The sequence below is a fragment of the Thermobia domestica genome, chromosome 9 (genome assembly GCF_964235325.1).
Source record: "Thermobia domestica chromosome 9, izTheDome1.hap1.1, whole genome shotgun sequence".
Classification (NCBI taxonomy): domain Eukaryota; kingdom Metazoa; phylum Arthropoda; class Insecta; order Zygentoma; family Lepismatidae; genus Thermobia; species Thermobia domestica.
In genome coordinates, this window is record NC_137462.1 from 51,714,290 (window position 1) to 51,737,875 (window position 23,586).

The 23,586-nt window shown below is 36.6% G+C and overlaps 2 protein-coding genes across 2 annotated transcripts in view; one reads left to right on the top strand and one right to left on the bottom strand.

Moving 5' to 3' along the window:
• LOC145694635 (hippocalcin-like protein 1) overlaps positions 1–11,041 on the bottom strand; it is a 44,660-nt gene extending 33,619 nt beyond the window's left edge. The window contains exon 1 of the mRNA XM_081771044.1: positions 10,993–11,041. The gene's annotated coding sequence lies outside the window, so the exon portion shown is untranslated. The remainder of the gene's footprint in view (positions 1–10,992) is intronic.
• On the top strand, positions 1,770–21,762 carry LOC145694634 (venom serine carboxypeptidase-like). The gene is made up of 6 exons (XM_081771043.1): positions 1,770–2,091; positions 5,679–5,862; positions 10,658–10,804; positions 12,456–12,530; positions 13,904–14,070; positions 21,168–21,762. Exons 1-6 carry the CDS (start codon positions 1,807–1,809, stop codon positions 21,699–21,701), a joined length of 1,392 nt encoding a protein of 463 aa, XP_081627169.1. The 5' UTR covers positions 1,770–1,806; the 3' UTR covers positions 21,702–21,762.
• Positions 21,763–23,586: the final 1,824 nt, after the last annotated feature.

A 23,586-nucleotide genomic window follows, 5' to 3' on the forward strand; every position in this document is an offset into this window, starting at 1 on the left:
ATTATTATTAGAAATAATAATAATAATAAAATAATAAATAATAATAAATAAAAATTAGATTTACAGTTCTTTGGCAAAAAATAACCCTGCAGTAAGACAAAAAGGCTACAGAAATAAGTAAGTTATTGAACTTTTTATCACTTATAGAGTGATTTTTTTTATATTTTCTTTTAAGTTAGTATATATAAATATATTTTTATTGTTAAATACATTATGGAAGCATGTATATATAGGGTACTATTTTACATTTTTACTGTCCCAGGCTAATAAAAGAATGTCAATAAATATTAATGTAGAATATTTGAATACTCTTGTATCATTTTTAGAAACTTGTAAAAATATATCCTATTTTAAGTAATTTCTATTCTTTTTAACTGTAAGTATAGGGTATATATATATATAGAGTGAACCTGAAAGATGTGCACAACCTCCGGGAGGTGATTCATGACATCAAAAGAAGACTAGAACAGGAGAGCTCCGTTGTTGCTAAGCGGTTAACATACGCGCCTTTGGCGTGGGAGACCCGGGTACGATTCCCGTCAGAAGCTCATGTGATTTGGATTCCACGTTAATCAGAAGGTCCCGTCGCCTCGCTGCTGAAACGGACGTTAAACTCAACTCTACTCAACAACAATTCAGTGCAAGAGGACTTTTTTGTTTTGTTTTGATGTCACGAACCACCTCCCGGAATTTGTGCACATCTTTCAGGTTCACCTTGTATATTCAGCTTTAATTTTAATATTGTACGTATCTTAGGCTGCACTTGTACAGGAAAGAAAATGTCAGTCATATCTGATTGGCTGTCCCTAAGCTAACAACTATCACAACAATTACAAAACTTAAATTTCTTGCGCTGACGGCTGAGTAGATAAGCGTTGAGAAATAGTATGTATAAATCTGGAAGTAAATCAATCATGGAAAGGTTTTGAGATTACCATTTTAAAAAATACGATGCCAGCAATGGAACAAGAAACAATATTGGATATAACTATATTTTTTCAGCCCAACTCATTCTTGTTACTAAAATATTCACACGTGTAAGTATCCCGTTTCATATTCATAACGAAAATTTACCGTCCATAGCCAATGTTGGCAAAAGTGTAAATATGGCTCTGTGTATATCTATAAACACGATAATAATATGCCAAATCATGCAAACGTGCACTGATTCATTTGTGGAGATAATTAATAGCATTCTTGGAGATTTATTAGTCAAAATCCAAGATTCGTCTCTTCAAAGAAAGCCCATAATCTAATCAATATTAAAAGAAAATGAATCTAGATAATAGTACATGATGAAACAAGTCTATTGGCCTATCTTAACTTTGTATATGGTCTATACTTTAAAAGACGATACTCGTAGACAATGAATTGACATTTATCTCTTTATCTTCTTGCACTTTGTCTGTAGAATGAATTGTGCTTTTCTTTCTTCTATTGAGTATTACCAAAAGTCAGACATAAATAATAATATTGTCATTTTATTACCTAGACAATATTACATAATACGTACACGACCTTGTAAGATAACTCGTATCTACAAGAAAAAACTTTTTTTTTTTTTTTGAAAGACATATTTCTTTCGGAAGTATTTTGTTTCCTCATTATAGACTGATATATTTTTTTAGTAGATTTTACTTGAGTCATTGTTTCCCATTATAAATAAAAAGTACAAAACCTTATCTATCCATCAAATTTCAAGCACTATCAAGTGTCTTTCTGCAGACTATTTTGCGGCACTTATATAAATTGAATCCCATCGATGAAAATTTAGTTTTGATCAACAGTCAAACTCAAGTGGTTGTCATGTGGAAGTACGTGCCTTTGGTTGTTCTAATCTTCTGTGAGCTAAGTTCCTCTATTAAATATCATCCACTAAGAAAGGTTTATCCAATATGGGAGCCACTCCCAGTGGAGGGTGATGCAGGAGAAGCTCTTTTTCTTACACCTTTGATTCAAGCTGGAAACATCGAAGAGGCTCAAAATTTAGCAAGAGTTGGCAACATTTCTGAAATTCCCAGTTATTCAGGGTTTTTGACAGTGAACGAGGATTTCAATTCCAACCTCTTCTTTTGGTTCTTCCCAGCAGAGGTAAGAGAATTGCAAAAATTAGTATATAAGTTACCTGTTTCAACATGTACAGTAAATGATTATCTTAGATCCCAGAAGCATATGGAACGTTCAGAGCACAAAGGAATCAAGTGCAATTACCAAAATTGTGATGCTTAACTACACGGAAAATTAAACCGTTTTTTTTTTAATTATTATTATTATAAGAATAATTTACAATGTCGGGACATGAAAGAAGCTTCAGATAAAGATCTTAAAGATGAAGTATATCAAAATTGACCGAAGTAGGTTTGATTTACTAAAGATTTAAGTTTTTTTTTTTAAAAAAAAAGTTTAGTTGTTAAGGACATGACTATACGAAAGTTACATTCTACAGTACCATTAGTCAGACACGAATGGTGTCCTTCAAAAGGGGTGACCTGGAGGTTTCCCCTTCCCCCTCTCCTGGAAATCCCGACTATTCTGTATTATTAGTTTGGTGTTGGGAATGATTTTACAAATTTTTAATATCATCTATTTTCATATTGAATTTGGACCCTGAAAAACATTGGATCCCCGAAATAAATTTCTGTGTACGTCCCTGGCAGAAGAATAAGCTAATCGTATTGGTGCAGTGACTACCATTAATATTCGATCATTTCTAATATTTTACATGTTATTTCACTGTAAAAATAATTCATAAAGAATCAAAATTGACCATTACACATTGAAACACTACTTAGAAACAATGTGCCATACTTCTATTTGCATTGAAGTTCATAAATAAAACGTTCTTGTTAAATATTTAAAACACTGACTTCACCATGACATCAAAAATACTAGATCATTTTAAATATCCCAAATAAAAAGCACAGTATTAATCATAATTCAATAATTTAATTCTGCATAACTTAAGAGTCAGTACGTTCTAGGTTCACATTTATTGTCACGTGTTCATTCTTTTAATGATGCTGCAGGCTTTAATTTTGCCATCTGTACTTGAGATTTCCATTCCTTTAGTGTTTTCTTCAAGTCTTTCAGGGATTCAGCGACTTGAAAGTTAGCTGTTTCATCAATGTACTTGCAGAAAATTGTCGGATTGACAGGAAGTGTTTGTGGTTTCGTTTTAAGATTCTTGAGCAGTGTACATCAGCCAATTCTTCACGACTCGCGACTTGAGTTCGAGAACATTCCTTTGATGGTATTTAAAGTATCATTTATCCTGAATGTTTCCACTATATGTGCATTGCGCTTCAAGACTATCAGTTATATATATTCATCACATTATTGAGTAAGATTTCTCAGCTAATCCAGCTCTTGGCTCACGCGCCTTTGGTGCACGAGCTCACGGTGTTGATTCCTGGTGAGAGAGACTTTCTAAATAGATTGCTATGGTTCGGATTCCACCTTGAACTGTAGGACGACGTCTCATATAGCCTCACTGCTGAAAAGGACATTAAATTCAGTGTATTGTGAATTGATTGTTTTGTAATACGTCTATCAATTTGCACAAATATAAGAGTAAAACCGTTAAAATTAAAGCCACAAACTAACGAAATATATTTCACAGTGATATTTCTCTCTTTACAAAACTATGTACCAACGCAAGTCTTTTGTTTAATTTCACATCCGTAATGTGCTGGAATTCTAGGATTATTCTTGAAGTTGGAGATCTTTTTTTCGTTTCAGAAACCATCAGGGTCTTTACTTTAGAACATTAGTTTACTTTTTAACTGCATAGCAATTTTTCTTGCTTACCAAGTTCAATTTATTTTAATATTCTCAGAAATGGTTTTGTTAGAAAATGACGTGATTACCAATGCAATTGATCAATATATGACGTTAGATAGCTTAATTTCATTTTTATCAAAAGATCAGTTAGTTTTATATTACCTTGACAAATGAATTGATAAAATTTAAGAAACAATTTATAAAAACATTTATACCTTTATGTTTTAAAAAAATCAAAACCCAGACCATCTACTGCAGCTAGAAACGCCATTTTGAACAGAAAATTGGTTTTATCCTGAAAACAAAGGATATGATCTTTTAATACATGCCCTAGCGGGGTTAAAAGAGGATTCAAACTATTCCCAAAAATAGAGTACCTCACGATCTCTGAAAGTTTTCTAAAAAAGTCACTCCTCAGTGGGGCTATTTCTGCAATATTCAAATTTTGCTTTATTTATCCAGAAAGTGTCTAACCTGAGGATACCCTCAAGTTAGGACTATGAAATGACTCAAATGAAAATAGAAAAACACTTATTTCAGCGTTTTTGAAAATTCTGCGCCTAAATGGAGAAAAGAGAAACTACAATATTTTATATTCTTTAAGCCTAATTTTTCACTTACAAAGAACAGGGACTTCTGGTAGGAAAGGCCTTGAGTAAATACACTGACCAGCCAAAATGTTTTGAACACCTACTTATGGTATGTCCAAGTTTGGTTCGCAGAACAACAGAAATGCGGCTTCGCATGTGAGAAATGTTGCATTGGTAGGTTGCTGGAGAAACGGCTCATCACATTTGCAGACACAAGTCATTTCTGTGAATTCTACGGAAGCGGAAGGGGGAGCGATGAGCTTGGATCTTGACGTTCTGCGACATCCCAAGGTGCAGTTGGCTTTAGTTCGGTTGAGTTCGGTGGCCTTTGAAGCAATTGAAATTCACCATTGTGCCCCTCGAACAACTGCAGTACAACATTGACCTTGTGACAAGAAGTTTTGTCCTGCTAAAATGTGGCTGGCATGGATGAGTGTACATTATAAGAAAGGATCTGCTGTTAACTAGAAGCTGTCCTCGAGAAGCTGCTCCCCTGAAGTCATCGGATTTTAACTTGGCTATCAATATGATGGATGCAGTATCGTGATTCATCGGACAATACAGCGTTATGCCATTGCTCAACGGTCCAATCACGATGGACCTAATATACACATTCCAGTCGTAATCGATGATGCCGAGCGGTTAACATTGACATAAATGTGGACGTTGACTGCGGAGCCACGTATCAAACAGTGTTCGAAGGACTTTGTGCTCAGACACATTAATGTTTTGTGCACTGTTGAAGCCTGCTGTTAATTGAGCCTTTTTTTTTTTTTTTAGCGAACCTGACAATCTACGACGTTCAACATCTTTAGTTAAGATGTCCTTCTCACAACTTGTCTTTTAGTCCTGGTTTCACTTGCCTTTTCCCACCTCTGTAAGACACTAAGCATGGCAGCTTGTGAACGCATGACAAGTCTCGCTGTTTCCGAGATGCTCGTTACCAACTGTGTGGCCATCAGAATCTATCCCCTATCAAACTCTGATGTATCGCCGAGCTTCTCCAAACATCACACTGACTGAGGGAGATACCTATTGCCATCTGACGAGTGTTTCTGCCTTGTTCCTTGCCCCTTACGTAATCCCATCGACTTCGTTCAAAAAGTAGCAACTGGTCATAATGTTTCGGATAATGTCTGTAAATGTTCATAAATTTTGATACGTCCGTGAACTTTTGTCCTTTAGGAACACAGAAGAGCACATTCGGTATTCTGGTAAATTTCGTATGCACAATATGACGTAATACTGTGAACTTCAGAAGGATAACATTGAAATTCTGAATGTTTAATCTTTCTCTTTCACTTTTAGAATGATTATGAGAATGCGCCAGTGGTTTTGTGGCTTCAGGGAGGGCCTGGAGCTTCCTCATTATACGGACTCTTTCAAGAGAATGGACCTTTCAAAATTTTGGTAAACAACACCCTAATTAATAACCCTTACTCATGGCATAAGAATCATTCTGTCATCTACATTGATAATCCTGTTGGAACAGGTAAGATATTTTGATTCATATTTTGATTTTGTATGCCCATCAGAAAACAAATTGGATCAGAAATAAATAAAGTTTTGAATTTTAAGGAAAATAAATCTGGACCACTTGTAAATAAGTAAAACAATAGGAAATTAAATTAGACAAATTGTTCTATAATAGCTTGTTATTAGCATTCAACGGAAAAAATGTTATCCAAAAATGAGAGATGAATCACCAATCAATATATATAATTGAGCTGAAGAAAACGGTGTTGGTAAATATACGTATATCCACATGCGTAGTTTTCGGGAAAATCGAAAAAGAGACGGACATTTTTGTAAACCTAAAAATTGTTGTAGTGTTCTGCGTCACCCATTATATAACATGAACCGGACACTGAATCTACCCTCATAATGCTATTTTATTAAGATACTGACAAGAAGACTGTCTACATCGCTCAATATTATTATTAACTCTTGAATCTTTTATGTTTAAACTGTAATATTGTCTAAGACTCAAACATGTATTGATCAATAGAGACATACAGCCTAATGAAATAAGATGCTTGAGTATAAATTCGGATCAGGGGCGCAGCGGATCCTGACCCCCACTCCCCTAAAACTTTCTAACTCAACATACATTTGTACGATTTCTCAATAAAACTATATTTGTTTAGTAGGGAAATAATTGATGTAGTATGAAAATTTGATCTTACATTTCATTTGTACTCTTTCTGTTATAAAAAACAATCTAGTTATCTCATTTTTCTACTGTAAATATAAGTGGAAGTACTTCTAGGAAGTAGTGGAAGTAGGAAGTGGAAGTAACTTCTTATCGTCTTTTCGAGTGCAGAATAAAACCCGTTCAACACTAAATAGACGTAGTGGCTTGTAGTAACGACCCTTCCTAAAGGCTGGACCCTTCCAAACAAAAATTTCTGGGTGCACGCCTGATTCTGATGCATAGTTTTCGAAAAAAAAATGTACTTTTCCAGCATTAAAAATACGACGTTCTTACCTGAAATAATTGATAGTTTTCATACATTCCGCTGAAACAGGCTATTTATTTATTCATGTATTTATTTAGATATGTGTTTTAGCCTATATGTAAAAAGTACAGTGTTAACTAAGCCATTGTGTATAGTGTCTTGTAATGATTACATATATACTACTAACAGAAAGGCAGTACACATTACTTGTAAAGTATTATTTATTTTTGCGTCCCATGTAGCGTAATAGAAAATATCACCGACAGTCCACGTTAGAACTATGTGTATCAAAACAGAACTGTTAGGAATTAGGCAATTAGGAATTAGATTTCTGAGCTTTTTGCGTCTATAGTAATGCTAGACCATCACGTATAAAGGATTATGTCCCTCGGCGATCATACTATTCGAGGAAAGGGGTTTTGCACTTTTTCGACCGAGTGTCTCCACCGTGAATCGAACAAAACGGAATTGTAATCACTCACACTCTCTGTGGTTGGAGGAATAAGCATTGTCACTTATTTCAAGTCATAGATACATGATTCACGAGTCTGTCCTAGCAGAACAAACAGTATACCCAATAATGGAACAAAGTATTCTATATAACTGTCCACGTTGGCCCCACGTTGTTAATTGACCGCTTTTGCTGAGCATTTAATAACGAACTTAATTGACAACGTTAACCCCTTACGAACGAAGTAAAATGTAGAGATTTCGGGACTGTTGGATAAATGACTGCAAATCGTTGGTTGGCCAAAACCCACATATTACAGTATGTTTGATCAACAAGCTTAACTTGTGCATCCAATCCAATGTAGCTGATCAGTAGTTTACGTAAGATCTGTCAAATGTGTTGCTGGGATATTCGTTTCAAGTCACTTCATCTCAGCGATCTACATCTAATAAATAACAATTACATTTTATTTTAATTTACGTAGTTACTTAGGAGAATATTTCTTAAAATTTCCGATTTCATACTGACATATCATGTCATTGATAATAAGCTGTTCATGGCATATAGAGTAATCTATGGAATGAATAGCGTTTCAGTCTCAACTATTTAGTTCGTTGGACAGAATCGTTTAAATGAATTGCTGTGCGAAGACCTCGCAAACTGAATGACAACCCTTCCGTCCACACGGCTGTTGTTGCCAAGGTTGCACCGAAAGACTGTGGCTTCGAGAAGATTCTGTATCCGTCTTACGCACATGAAATTTGCTGTAGGACGATGCACTTTCTTGTGCGTCAGTTTCTGACTAAAAGAATGGTCACAATCCTAGAATATTCCCCATATTTGCCCGATTTGGTATCAGTGTACATTATTCTCTTCTTTCTAAGCTCAGATCTGGCCTGGAGGAGGATCATTGTGAGGACGTTCCATCTATTTAAACCTTTTGTAACGGCGGTGTTGAACATATTCCAGCCAACCATTTTAATAAGTCGCTTCCGAGCCTCTACGACCGGTTCCGTGAATGTCTTGTGAGGGGAATGGATGTGGTAATGTATTTTTCTGGCCTCGGTTAGTATATTATTTGAGGTACTCACGGAACATACAAGATGACAAGAAATAATCCGTACGAATGTTTATTACCGTACATTTATTACACCGATAGAATTTAACAAAACACGATGTAATACCAAGAGCATGGGTATTTAGGGACAATATGTTCAGCCAATTTCGAAGTAGCCGCCCGTTGCGGCGATACAAAGATCCAAACGTGCTTTGAAATGTTCGGCGATGGGCCGCAGGTCCTCGGGCGACAATCTGTTCCAGTGACGACGCAGCGATGGCTTCAGCGATTCCAAGCTTTTATGGCATATGGGTATGCCCTGTCCTCCAAAATCGACCATACACCGTAGTCATAGTGTTGAGATCCGGCAAGTAGACCTGGCATTCGCAGACGAGATGAAGTCCGGAAAATGGGTTGTGTACCAGTTATGCGTCCGTTTCGCTCTGTAAGCCGGAACAGAATTTTGTTGGAAATTTTATTCCGTATCGCCAAATTACCGCTTGGCCCAAGAAAGTACCACGGTCCCAAGAATGTCGCGGTGGTACACTTCGTGGTTGATCTTGGTCACTTGATCCACGAACACCAGGGGTCTCGCCACTGGATCAAATTCCGCCCCAGACCATGACCGATTGCGGATTTTGGCGGTGTTTGACTATGCTGAGTTGCTGGGAGCCAATCGTTCTTGTCGTCCATCAATCCGAAAGAACGTGTGCAGAAGTTAGTGCGTCAATGATGCGTTAACCTTACAAGTAGATCAGAAAGCGTTCCACAGAACTTGGAATTGCAAGGAGCTAAATGTAGCTCCACAAGAAAATAGACTTAGGCTTGCATGCATTCTGACCAATCGTCATTAATAAACTAACCAATGATATCATGGAGGCGCATGATTCTGTGCACTGGTAATGAAGGTGTGTGTAAGAACATTTTGCACACATAACTGTAAGTATTATCTAGTATTCTTAATGTAGAGATGAAATAACGGTTGTAAAAGTGGATCTGAAAAGGTAAGAGGACGCATGCCGTCACGCTGTCCCCCGTGCCTACCTCTGCCCATTGTATTTTTAGGAAGTGGAGGGCGCCATAGATATTTTTGGAGGTGGAGGTCTACGTACCCCTACGTTCTCCCTCACTTTTACTCCTGAGTGCAGGTGTAAAGTGACTTTCTCGCCACCTATATATACAGCGTGGTCCGGAAGTGGGCGTACTCCTAATTGGTATTCTCTGACGGTTTTAGGTTTTACCCACATTTGTTAGGTGGTTGGCGCCTCAACTAGAAAAAAATGGTATCAAAGACGCTGTTGTGATACAGCACGATGAAGCACAAGCGCACTTCGCGATTCACGTGCGCAATTACCTGCATCAGACTTTCCTGACCGATGGACTGGAAGAGGTTGTACATCTTCAGCAGATCCCTTTGCCTGGCCTCCAGGATGTCTCTATCTAAGACAGTAGACAATGCTCTCTGGGGTTTCATAAAGCAACAAGTAAGAAACACTCGATATCACCCAACACAGGCATTACGAGCAGCTGTGGAACATGCCTTCACCCTCATGATTCCAGAGTATCTCCGCAAAACATCTGTGAGAACTTGGCGTAGAATTCAGCTATGTTACGACATGGATGGTGATCATACCGATGTTTAAGACTCTTAAGACTCTTCAGACTTCAAGATAACTGTGTACAGACATTTTATCATAACTAACACTATACTATTGAAACTAAAGGGGTACGCCCACTTCCGGATCAACCTGTATATTCCACTGCTTTTTGCTAAACAAAGCTGTACATATGCCTACCACTGTAAACCATGAATTTGTCTTTGTTTAACTTTTGAAAAGTCTGTTACTGTTGATTATAGGGTCTAATTCAGGAATGTAAATAAGCACTCGCCCGGCGCGAGTGACTCATCGGTACGGGCGGGTATTTAACCCTCTAGAACTCGCAGCGCGGTCTTTTCGACCGCACCTATAAATATTCTTTGATTTTGTTTAGTGACTTTGAACAAACGTCCCCTCACCCCCTCTAATCCTACCCCATACTTTATTCTTGCAACACACCACCGCTTTTGGCAAGTATACAATTCATTTAAAATTATGTAATTCATTCCTTAACGTAAAATTTTACAGCGCGGTCGTGTCGACCGCGTGCGAGTTCTCGCGTGACGGTCTGTGCGCGAGTGCTGAAGGGTTAATATCATACCGAAGTAAGTGAATTATTTCTACAGTATTGTGGGATGTAGGTTAGTAGCTTTTTTCTTGGGCGAGTAAAATTTTGTTGCTTATTTGCATCCCTGGTCTAATTGCTGTTAATTGTTTTTCAGGTTTCAGTTTCACCGAAGATGATCGAGGATACGCGAGAAATGAAACTGCTGTGGGCAGAGACCTCTATGAGGCTTTAGTTCAATTCTTCACTTTGTTCCCTGATCTACAGGATAACGATTTCTTCGTCAGTGGGGAATCTTACGCTGGTAAGCGATATATTATACACAATAGATCACTAGTGTTTATTAATTCTCTATTTACTTCGTACCTATATCAGTATCTCGGATCCAAACGGGAAACTAGGAGATGTATTTTATGTATTCCCTTTGTCAGTCCTTAGAGTAAAATAATATTACTAATTACTAAATGTGTATAATTTACATTGATCACTTACATTGAGTTGGATCCGTTTTTCTCTTTGCTGTTATGGATGTATATTAATATCAATAAATCATATATTAAATTAACAATGATGTAAAGAATGAATTATATTTATTGTTGAATATGGAACTATCCGATTGTACAGGGCAGGGCCGTCTTAAAGCATAAAGCCGATGGTTAGTTAACCAAGGGCCGCACGAGCAGAATTACACATAAAATTTACTGATATTAATACAACGACCTATTGATTCTACGAACGAGGTACAGTAGCCCCAAGATTTGCGATCAAATTGCTTTACGAACAAGTTTTGTGAGCAATATATTCCTCGGACTTAAGGACAATATTTCAACACACGCACCACACACACACAGACACATGCTTCATACGGTTTGGCACCTTTCCAAAGGCAATGTAGGGATATTTTATGCAGCTATACTCGGCGGGGTATCAGCATCTCTTTTTCCGTAATAATGTAATAAATTGATTAGCGTTTCCATAGTGAAAAGCGAGTCAAAGGAAATTTAGAGACTCTTTACATCATATGCCATATAATATATAATAAAAATGTGGCCAATTTGAATAGTGTGTAGTATATGTATAGGCCTTACCTAGATATGTTATGTAACTAAATACATACAAAGTAAGAAATGGAAATGGTTAACTATCCCAATATTTGGACATAATTTGTTATAGGAGCGCCATTCCTTGTTGTAAATGCTATAGCTCTACCACTTTCAGGTCTACTGCTGCTGTTTGCATTTAAATGTATATTTCGGGTTACTCATTACTGCCTTGAGAAGTCGATTTTCAGTAATTACTAAGTACGTTTAGACTTTCTGTTGCCAGGCACATTGGTACCTGCCTGCCACTGTTGTGAGGTTCCTCTTATTCTGAAGGCTCCGCATAATAATGTCAAAATTAAGTTCCAAATTAAATAATATGAATTACCAACTTCATCAATAAATTTAAAAGTCGGAACATTTTAAAATCATGGCAGAGCCACGTCGGGACTCGAGATATTTTCTACAAAATAGGGACTGTTCCGAAAACTTCGGAACAAGTAGCAACCACAGCCGAAGGCTAGGACAGAACAATTGCTTTAACTGAATATACTAGAAATAATTCTAATAAGCCTTACAAGTAGTTGATTGACATAATAATGATTTCAGTGAGTGATACGGAGAGAAATCTAGGAAGGCATCCGTTTTATTACTTTACATGTATTACGTCACTAGTTTAAAAATTAAGTAGATAAACAGAGTCATACATTTGAACGCCAAATTAGGAAAACTATACAGAAGTTTCCATATGAATATTAGCAAATTCCCAAATGTTATTCTGGAGTATTTATTTTACCTATATGGCAAACAACTTTACAATTCCGACTTATTCAATGGAGAATTGTAGAAAAGATTTTCCATCTACATTATAATTGTAGTTTTAATCGAAGTTTCGTTCTATTAATCTATTTTTAGGCAAATATGGACCAGCTATAGCATACACAATTCACCAGAACAACCCAACTGCTGATTTAAGAATCAATATGCAAGGTAAGGAAGCTAGTAATAGTGTTGTGTTCATTTTTAACGTCTCACTATTATGCACCGAAACTGAGAGAGACAGTCATGGTGAAATAGCTAATATTAGTAGATGAAATAATGGAAGTAATACGAAACGGGAGAACTCTGGGAAAACCTAAGCACACGGTGTTTGTCCACCACAAAGTCCACTTGGCGAGAGATGGAATCGACAAGGGATGGGGGGTCTACCACTGGGCCATTGTTGGTATTTCGTATATACCGTTATGTTGATTTCCTATTATTCAATTCTATTTCCTACAACCAATTTCTTTAGACTTTAAGCTTTATTAATGGAATATCAATTCTTTCTAATATTTTAAACAAAAAAAGCTTTTTCAGATCAACATTTTTGTTCTTTGGTATACAGTACCTTCTTCCATAAGAGTTGCACAACTATTAAATACAATCTCGCCAATCCAGCCGTCAAAACGGTTTTGTTTTCTATTTGTTTTACATTGTTGTCATTATTCAGACAGTATTGTGATCACAAAAACACATTAAATTTCAGAGTTTCAAGCATAAAAAATTAGTTGTTGCGAATTGGTGACTTGTCGTGAGGTATCCTATAGCATCTAAAAGGAAATACTAGATTTGTCAAACAAATTAGAGATCTTAGATAAGTTAAGAAGATGATCTTCGCAGCAAGCAATTTCTGTTGAGTACATTGTAGGATATAATGTAAATCAGTATTACCAACTGCGTGCTCGCAGCAAGCAATTTCTGTTGAGTACATTGTAAGATATAATGTAAATCAGTATTACCAACTGCGTGCTGTATGACGTCAGGGCTAGCTGCTTGGATTCTCAGTAAATTCTTCTGATAGAGCAAGGAGAAGTCAACGAATCTAGCGTTGACACAAGACACTGGTAGCAGGGAAATAAGGCTTAGTCGATGGACTTTTGTACATGCAACACGTGTAATGAAACACTGGCATCTTGTTTTGTCCCATTCCATGTTCGTTTGCCTTTTCTGCTCAACTTGTTCTCTTTCTCCGAATTTTAATTGTAAAAGGTCCCTCTCACATCATACATTGGTGACTAGGAAATAACTTATATAAATACAACAATTTTAAATGTTCTCAGTAATCCGAGACTTGCTCTAACTCCGAACCACTCTCTACAATAAATAGACGGACAAACGAGAATGTATAGTATTTTGATAGTCAAGTAGAGTTGATCCCTTTCATATTATAGTGATACTTGTGTTACGTAACCGAACTTATCTTACATATTAGTATTGCGTTTCCAAGATTTTGCCAGAGTTATTGCCCATTCCCGCCAAACTATAGTCTAAGCACCTTAGTTCCGAAAGTCCCATCTAATATGTAATTGTACTCGTTTCAGGTATGATCATAGGAAATGCTTGGTCAGATCCTATACATCAGACTCCATATGGTGATTATGCGTATCAGCTGGGACTTATTGACGCCAACGCTCGGGAAGATTTTCATCGAATGGAAAATCAAACGGTTCAACTCATTTTGGAAGAAAGATATGCTGATGCGAACTATGTAAGTGTTTTCAGTTCCTAATGAACTTGCTATTGCTTCAAACTTTTAACAAATTTTCACTTTAGAGACAAATATACAGCTAAAGAATAAATCGGTAATAACACTTAATTATTCCAATATGATTAATTCAATGTATGATGAACCACGTTTAGCTTCTTAAAAATATGGATCAGTAACTTAATTACGATTATTAACTGTGCACTGCAACGTTATGCACTACAATGTCTCACTTACAACTAAAATTACAAGGAAAGACATTCCATTCTATTGACAAATATTAGAAATATACTGAGTTTTGTCCCTCGTCATATCAGTGGGTACACGCTGCCAGATATTAAAAATGCAACACCAGGAAGAAAGCATCGGATTCACCCCACATTTCCAGATTGTAATGGAAGGATATATAATATCTGGTGATATGGAGAGTGTGTCCTACCTCAAAGAATTTTTCCCTGAACATTTCTTGTCTGCTCATTCGATTTACAACTTCCTGGCCGTCTAACAACTTAAAATAGGTCTGTAATTGCAAGGACTTCAGGTGATTGCTACGATCTGTAATTCCTCTTATACAACACTCATAACCTTTAAATAGATAATGAATTATCACTACTAAGAGTGACTAACCCTAGTACTTAGAACCTCTGAGAGCCTCCTATTGAAACCTACTGATTGAGGGGGCTCTTATAGCAAGTAGGAATCTTCCAGTGTTTGCAACCTTGGCACCCGGGCGTTAAGGCAAGATTACCTCCCTTGACAAGGAGCATCAAGGTACAGAATCCTGCGGTATAATCACAACCCGGGGGAAACCAATCCAATTTCGGGATTCCCAGGAGTTCATGGATAGGCTCGCTACCTCCCACCCCTGTCTATTCCAGTCGTTCAAACTCCGTACTGAGGTACCTCATTCACACTAATTTTGACAACTCGATCCACTGGTACATATTAAGTGCTCCATCGGGAAACAGCTGAAGCATCTTATCACCAGGTAAAGTTGTATAAATCGTCCATCACTAGACAACACGACTACCTGAAATTTACGTGCTTAACTATCACGTACACGTGAGGTCCTATCACGTTTCTCCATACTCAATGGTATGAGTAGGTCGAGGGTAAAGGGTACAACCCCTTTCTACTTCAATTTATAGATGAAGTACATGTACATTACCGAACCATACGACTGATGTGGGCTGTATGACTAAAGGAGATATGGTTATTTCAGAGGATACACTCGTCTTCCAGTACAATTGGCAAATTCAAGTTAGGGAAACTCACTACCTAAACGTGCTAAGGTACTACGTCCTCTACCAGGCTCAATGGGAAGAGCTAGATGCCCATTTGGAAACATTACTAAGGCCTCGCTACCTCTGATAGGAAGTCATGGTCGGCTCATACAACGACAATATTTCTCTGGTACTATCGCATTACGCTGTATGTTATTCTGACAGTTAAAATGAGAATATAGACAGGATCTCTATCTTCCCCCACGAAACGTTTTTGTTATTTTCACAGTAATAACACGAATTTTGACGGAGATTTCTGCACCTTTTAACCCGGGCTTAGGACGGGCTAAGCAAGTTTGATGAAGTAAAGGGAGTGTTGGTAGAGTAAAGAGAGGGTAGGCGTACTGGTCATCATCGAGTGACCTAGGCGGACCTAATAGTCATAAGTATGGACAAACCGTTAAATGCTTACAAGCGACTTCAGAAGATAACCACTGAATTCACCAGTCATCTTAATACACCAATCTTTTTCGATGTGATCGGACTGCCTAACAAATGAGGGCCTACCGTCCAATGTAAATGGCGCGCGAGCATTATAAGGGGGCATTATAAGGTTTTATACCATATGATACCGAGATTTTAATTTGTACTTAGTTCCTGTGTTGTTATAGGATTGTCAACAAGCCAAATGTCAGCAGAAAGAAAGGTTCCATGTAGAGTTGAAATGAATGAAACTATAATTGGTAGTTCGGAAAACAAAACGCAAGAGAAGTGTGAGAAATGAAAATTAGTATAAACGTGCAAATTACTTTCAATAATCTGAAATGTTATCATGCAGTTACAAACTGGCTCTTGTCCACGTCCAACAAACCAAAATGGCGGAGGGAAAATCTTTATATTTACAGACACAAACGGCTTCTTGTCCTTTAGACATCTGTAGTGTGTAAATAGGAACAATTTCAAAGCGACTCTCGCCCACAAGTCTCAGCTAGATACAGATAAATTAAACATGTATTGTTTTCTCATAACACAGTAGGTTATAAGAATGTAGGTTCTAATATGTTCATTCCTAACGGTTGGTACCCTTTCTGTTATTGTTACTGTCTAAATAAAACATATTTTTAACGATCAGTTTCATTGTCACTTCCACCCAAATAGGAGGTTGAATTGTGTTTTGCGCTATGTCTTCCAACGTTTTTTGTTCTTTAAACGTGGTTGGTAAGAGATTGAAATTACATTAGGACCTAAGTTTGCTGTGTGTATGATTTAATTATGTGATGGATGAAGAACCACGGACCTTGCACGTAAAATATTCCACATTGAAAAATCGTTAACGAGTAAAGGGTCTATTGTAGAAGCAGATCCGAGTTAGATCAGGTGATATCAGACGATTGCTTCAACTACATTTTGGAACGGATTGGCAGGATATTCCTTATTTGAAATTCTACATAGATATATCATGATAGAAGCAGAGGAAAAAGAAGCAGAAAATGATGATGCCGGAGAAAGAGTGGAGGATTTGAGATATACAGCATAAGTACGAGATGATGGTTCACACACACAATCATGTTTAGAAACTGTTGTTTACCACGTAAACACTATATATATTAGTATATATTAGTTTAATTTCATGAAGTTTCAAGAGGAGTTGTCGCTTGTTTTTAATAATATTATCTCCTGGTTTGAAGAATGTTTCAAAGCAGTGATTGTTTATTCATAAGTCGTTCTATTTGAAACATTATAACAATTTCTTTTATAGCGATCACTTTTATCCTATTCCCATTATAATAAACAAATAATTACATTACATCATTATATCACTTTTTTCTCCGAAACACCTTATCTCCGTCACAAAATGGTTTCGTACAGTTTCAAAAAGTATCTTGTTTCTAAACGGTTCCAAAACGACTCTTGTCCAAATTACTTCTTAATATTTCCTTCAAACTATTGCATAGAGTTTGTTCATATTTTTAAGAAAACATTCATTTGCTCCTGATCAATAATTCTACCAAAAATAGCACACATTAATGAAAATTTGACGCTCCAGAACATTTTTTTAATATTTGGAAAGGTGGACAAAATTCCTTTCGGAAATGGATGACTCCCTTAATGTATTTAAAACACATATTGCCAAACCTGGAGTAGACCATTTCTATTTGTATAATGAAACTCATGATTTCAAGATGCCAAATGCAATAGCCTCATGTTTTTTGCGTAATATAGACAACTGCGTGACTCTATATATTCATGAATTTGAGCTTTTCTCCGAGAGCTGCGAAGGTCAGAACAGGATTGTGAGATCCTTAAAGTGCCTTGCAGAAATGGAACGTTTCAGTTTTATACAACGGTTTCTTCCTTTTGGGTGTGATTCATATTTTTCAAAGATCGTGATTTTGAAGTGTTTAAAAAATTCCTTTCAAAGATCATAGAATCTCATTAGATCATAGGATTTCACAGAGCTTGTAGTTGATCTTCCGTCAGATACTTTCAGTACTCTGGAAACTGTGCAGGGATTGTAATAACATAATCGTACCTACAATAGCTTCATTTCTTCAGCAAAAATTCATTCTGAGGCCTACAGGAGAACGACATGTAACCTTGCCTCAAAACTGATCTCAAGAAAATAGAACAGTATACTACAGATATTTTCTGAAGACATTGCTGGAAGTAATAATCCATTAAGATATTGTTTTTTTTTTAATTTTTGAAACAATAACTATGACTATGCAATGTTAAATTACTCGGTACTGTTTCCGATGTATCTCATGTTTGTTTTATGTAATATCTGTCATATGTTTCATACGATGTTTCTAGTGGTGTTTGGCAAATGTATGTAAAACTATGTGTCCATATTTTGCGCAAAAATCTGAGTTTACATTAAGAAAACGAAGAGTTTGCAAAAGAATATTATGTTAATTTATGAAACAACCTAACAAAGGATCTAATTTTAAAATCATTTTCCTCACCACTGTGAAGTGCCCGGAATAGAGATTGTATATTAAATTATTTTTATAACAATGTCCTTAAAATATAAAAACAACATAATTGTTAACATTTCCTAATACTTACATCGAAAATGACAAATGTAAGGGTTTACTTAAGTTTGAGGAACGAAATTCAGTATGTAAAATCTTAACTGTAAAAATAATGTAATGTGTATTTCAGTTGTCGAAATTCCTCTTTTCAGCGCCAGGACTGGGATTTTTTCTTTTCATCTTTTCCCTCGATATTCGAGTCTACGTTGTCTATCTGATCTTCACGGGAAAATGGCTGAACTGTTCGAAACGGATTATTGAACATAGTTAACACTATCCTACAGCTGGGTTTTCACAATTCACTTTGACTGATGAGAGAAGTAAAAACGGGAAAGAGAGTTCAAATTTTTCGAGAAGAATGACGGCCGCATCGTGTGAAATTCATGTTTGAACATAGCACTTAGATCAAAACGACTTTTTTTTACTTTGATTCAAATATAGTTTATATATCGTGATCGGGAGAAAAGTTTTCATATATACCTTTCACATATTTTCCATAAACCCATTCTACCTGTGCAAAGAAACGGATATTCCAGCTGATAATCCGTAGAAGAATTACAATATTAGGTAACTTATCTTCCCTTCGTTTCTAGTTTTCACACTGTTTATCTCTTACATTAATTACTCTCATACATATTATAGGGAGCTAGCTTTAATGCGAGGCTGAGGAATTCAGAGTTGATTGCCAGGTTTCCCACCCCGTCGCCAAGAGACGGTCCCTCGACGGTCCTGGGCAGGGTTGCCAGTGCGTTGTGAAAAAATTCAGCTAATACTCACTTAATTCAAAGAGTTTATGCAATTATGCAATCCCTATCGAAGATCTCTGTATACGTGGACACACGCAAATTAGGCTGTGATAACAAATGCTTCAGTTTTTTCTCCCTCGCTTCTTCGTCGCACTGCACTATGGCCTTACTTATTACTTCTCTAGCTTCGCTGTGTATAGTTTGCCCTCTCTTACGCTGTGAAGCCATTGTCAAATGAATAATAAGCAACAAAACCGCAACCACAACAGCACACAACAAATAACCAACTCACACTAACTCTTCAGAATGACATTCATGTGACAAATTTTTAACCCTGGCAACGCTGACATATAGAAGGAGGATAAGGGAGTATTGCAAGAGTCAGGCAGAAAGATTGTTGAAATTTTCCCCCTTTACCTCAGCCCCCGCTGGTAAACAAGCTAGCTCCCTATAAAAATACCTCAGAAACCTAATACGAAATAAAAAACTACATTGTTAAATAATTTTTCATTTATTCGTAATAAGAACTGACAAGTAAAGATTATCTCCCAAGAATCGAGGATCCGGAAACTGTGCATATATTTAGATAGAGGATGGCAACGAAGGAATACTGGTAAAATATGCCGGGAAGACTGCAAAGGATAAATCCAATATGACCTCCCAAAGGCCATGTCAATCGACTTTTGCAAGCAACCTCTCATCCACTTCCCATGGACAGATTGACATAATGTTTTGCAGATTGATATATGTATGAACACTACACATCTATTGGTTTGAAATTTCACGGACGTTGACGTATTGAACTCTATATCGCCGATCAAAATGTCAATGTGTAAACGACTCGTATCTGGAAAACGAATTGTACTATGGAAGTACAGTATCACTAGACGTGTACGAAAAGCATTAAACGGTTCAAAATATCGCAATCGTAAAGTCAATATGGCCGCCCAAAATCCTGAACCAAACAAATCGTACTACAAAAACGAAATTTGGTGTAAAGGTCCATTACCACTAGTAGGTGAGGAAAATAATACAAATGGATCACAATTTCTACATCGTGTATCCAATATAGCTTAGACATTCTGTTTCCACTTTATTCCACAGTGCTCTTCATTTCGTCGCACTACTTCGTATTGGGATGTCTTCTAGGTCCCTTCTTGTTTATTCGTATCTAGTTTCGGATGGCTTTTGCCCACCTGCCATCATTCCTTCATACAAATTGCCCCGCTCATTGTAATTTCAATCCTTCTCTTTCTGCCATTCTATCGGTCACTGCAATAATCTTCCGTATCCATGCATTTTCTTCCTATCTTTGAGAGTTGCTACGATCATATCTTTGTACGTATGCCTGATTTTTGGGTGAGTGAGTGCAAGTAAACCTTATACCTCATACTTCCGTACTGCACATTAGACAGAAGACCATCCGTAATCAATTTTTGCCTAGTTTTTCCTTATTTTCAATGCATATTTGGCGATAATTGGCTTCAATGTGGAGACATTATGAATATTTTGTCATGTGTTCATAACTTGCACGTGATAATGCACCTTTACACCAAATTTCGTCTTTGCAGTACGAGCTGTTTGGTTCAGGATTTTGTTCGGCCATATTGGTTTTCAGATGGCGATATTTTGAACCGTTTAATGCTTTTCGTACACGCCTAGTGATACTGTACTTCCATAGTACAATTCGTTTTCCAGACGTTGACACCTTGACATTTTGATCGGTCATATTGGGTTCAATACGTCAACGTCCGCGAAATTTGAAATCAATAGATGTGTAGTGTTTATACATATATTAATCTGCAAAACATTAAGTCAATCTGCCCATGGAAAATGGAAGAATGATTGCTTGCAAAAGTCGATTTGCATGACCTTTGGGCAGCCATATTGGATTTATCCTTTCCTGTCGGCCCGGCATATTTTACCAGTATTTCTTCGTGGCCCTCCTCTATCTAAATATATGCGCAGTTTCCGGATCCCCGATTCTTGGGAGAGAACCTTTATTTGTGAGTTAAAATCAATTTTATTGTCATTACACACACGGATATAGGAATAAACGAATCCTAATTAAAATTTATTGTCTTTTGTCATTACAGCTAAATGGACTATTACTTGACACCCTCAGTGAATTGTCAGGACTGCAAAACTTTTACAATTACCTGTATGTATATGACCCGTTGATACCAGGCGGCGATGAAAATATATACCTCCAACAAACGGAAGTACGTACTGCTATCCACGTTGGAAACAGAACATACCAAAATGGCGATCTGACTTACATAAATTTATTGAATGACCAACAGCAAAGTATTCGCCCATGGATTGAAGTTTTAGCGAACAACTACCGTGTGCTCTTCTATACTGGCCAATTGGATATCATATGTGCTTACCCGTTGTCTTTAAAATTTTACGAAGCCATGGAGTTTAACGGGGCAGAAGATTACAAAACAGCGCCTAGAGAGATTTGGCGTGTTGGAAATGATATAGGAGGTTATGTAAAAACAGCAGGAAATTTCACAGAACTCTTGGTACGTGATGCTGGACACATTGTTCCAAGAGATCAGCCAGTATTTGCCTTTGATCTTATCTACCGCTATACAAGAAATTTGTCATTCAGTGAGACTTTATAAGAGCTTGTGAGATCATTTTGTCAGACAAGTAAAAATACAAATATTATTTGATTTCCTTTAATGTTGTCTTATTCACTATGCACTTACCCTATATCTTGTATCGGCAGGGTTGAAAATGAAATTCCAAAACTAAATAAACGGTCATTAATAGATTTAATCTGATTGGGCTACGCCACCAGAACACAAGCCCAGAAAGTGGGGTGCAAGAACTTTCCTGGAAATTGCCGGTTGAGGTGTTTGATGCAGAAAAACCAATAACGAAATCAAATCACGATTACCATCCAAGTTCCTATTTTTTTACTAATCACCTAAAAATCTTCCTTTTTTGAGCAAACACCTCAACGTACTAAGAAGATACTGTCTTCTAGAGCCCCACTCATTTCGAAACCTGCCTACAGGATAATATATTCAAAGCAAGCATGTATAAATACTTTAACAAAAGGAAACTATGATTCGTGTTAGTGGTAAAATTAAGTATACTGTACAGTACATCACAACTTTAATACATATATCATTAAAACACCTGTACGAATCTAGTTACTGCAGGTGATTAAAGTTGTTGCAGTTAAGGAGGGACACATGGCAAACATTTCTAAAACCATAGCAGAAGAAATCGGATTTACACCTGTATGAGGTCTTCTGGATCATTCCATTTGCACATTACAAATGATTCCGAATGCGTCTTAAACTTGTCACAAAGCCGTCTAGGTACAAAGTAAGAGGTTCCAAATTCACTGCTCCACAAGCGTTGAATTTCGGACATTTTCCAACTTGAAATACCACTAAAAATGGACTTTCGTTTTCGTGAAGTGTCAAGCGTGCACAGGTCACTTTATTTCATTATCATACGTCATTTGTCAATTATACAGTCTTAAAAAGTACCAAGATTTGTTGACGAATCAGCACACTACATTTTGTAATGACATGATACAAGATATGAGTACTATATATTAAATTGTAAACGGACTTTGCATATATACCGATCTTCTTGGGAAAATGAACTTAGTTTCAGAATGACCACATTGTTTCTGAAGAGTTCCACTATTTGTTTATAGGTTTCTCTTCTCTTGGTTACTGTCTGCTTTAACTTTTTTGTCGAGTTTGTAATGTATAATATCTCTTTGAATATAATCAGTACAAGTTTTTAACTTTAATTCTTGTCACTCCTGTATTTTCCCTATATATTAAGGCCATATCAAATGTTCCAAAGAGAGTAAGCTGCAGTACATCAATTTGAAGGGAATTTAGAAAGAAGTAAATAGGACGTTTCTAAAATAGCATACAGCTAAATGACCTATTGCAAGATCTCGACCAAATTTAAAAATTAACTTGGAAGGTTTAGCTCAAACACTTTGAAATCTTATAAATATGGTTCACGGACTTGATTAGAAAATATTATAGTTATAAGCTAAATATTTACGTACATTCAAATCATGCAATAAGGGGTATTTGAATTCAGTTTTAAGTGCACTGTTCATTCGTAAGGTTTTGAACCTCACAATGTTCATTCGTAAGGTTTTGAAAATCTACATAATATGGCACTTTTTTTCTCTTGAAAAAAATGTATTTCGTATTGTTTGAATGTGTTTAGGAGGACAATACATATGTCCGAAAAAATTTTCAACAAAAAAAAATGTGCATACAGCTGTTAATTAAAAATGTTGGCAGTTTTTTCATTAAGTTTTCGAATCTCACTTCTCAAAATTCAAAGCTCTTTCCACCTTTCAGTTTTTCTTTTTTTTTTTTTTCTAAAACAAACCGATCACAAAGATACATGTAGTATGATATGTCGAACACTATCAACGAAATTCATCTGAGCTTGTCCCAACTTGACGGAATGGTAGATCTTGACAAGCTTAGTATTAGTATTAAACAATAATTGTGA

Excerpts from the sequence above, each read along its gene's own strand:
- LOC145694634 (XM_081771043.1), top strand. The coding sequence starts at position 1,807 with ATGTGGAAGTACGTGCCTTTGGTTGTTCTAATCTTCTGTGAGCTAAGT. Across the intron at positions 10,805-12,455 it reads CAGTGGGGAATCTTACGCTG|GCAAATATGGACCAGCTATA; the intron begins GTAAGCGATATA and ends ATCTATTTTTAG. Across the intron at positions 14,071-21,167 it reads GATATGCTGATGCGAACTAT|CTAAATGGACTATTACTTGA; the intron begins GTAAGTGTTTTC and ends TTGTCATTACAG.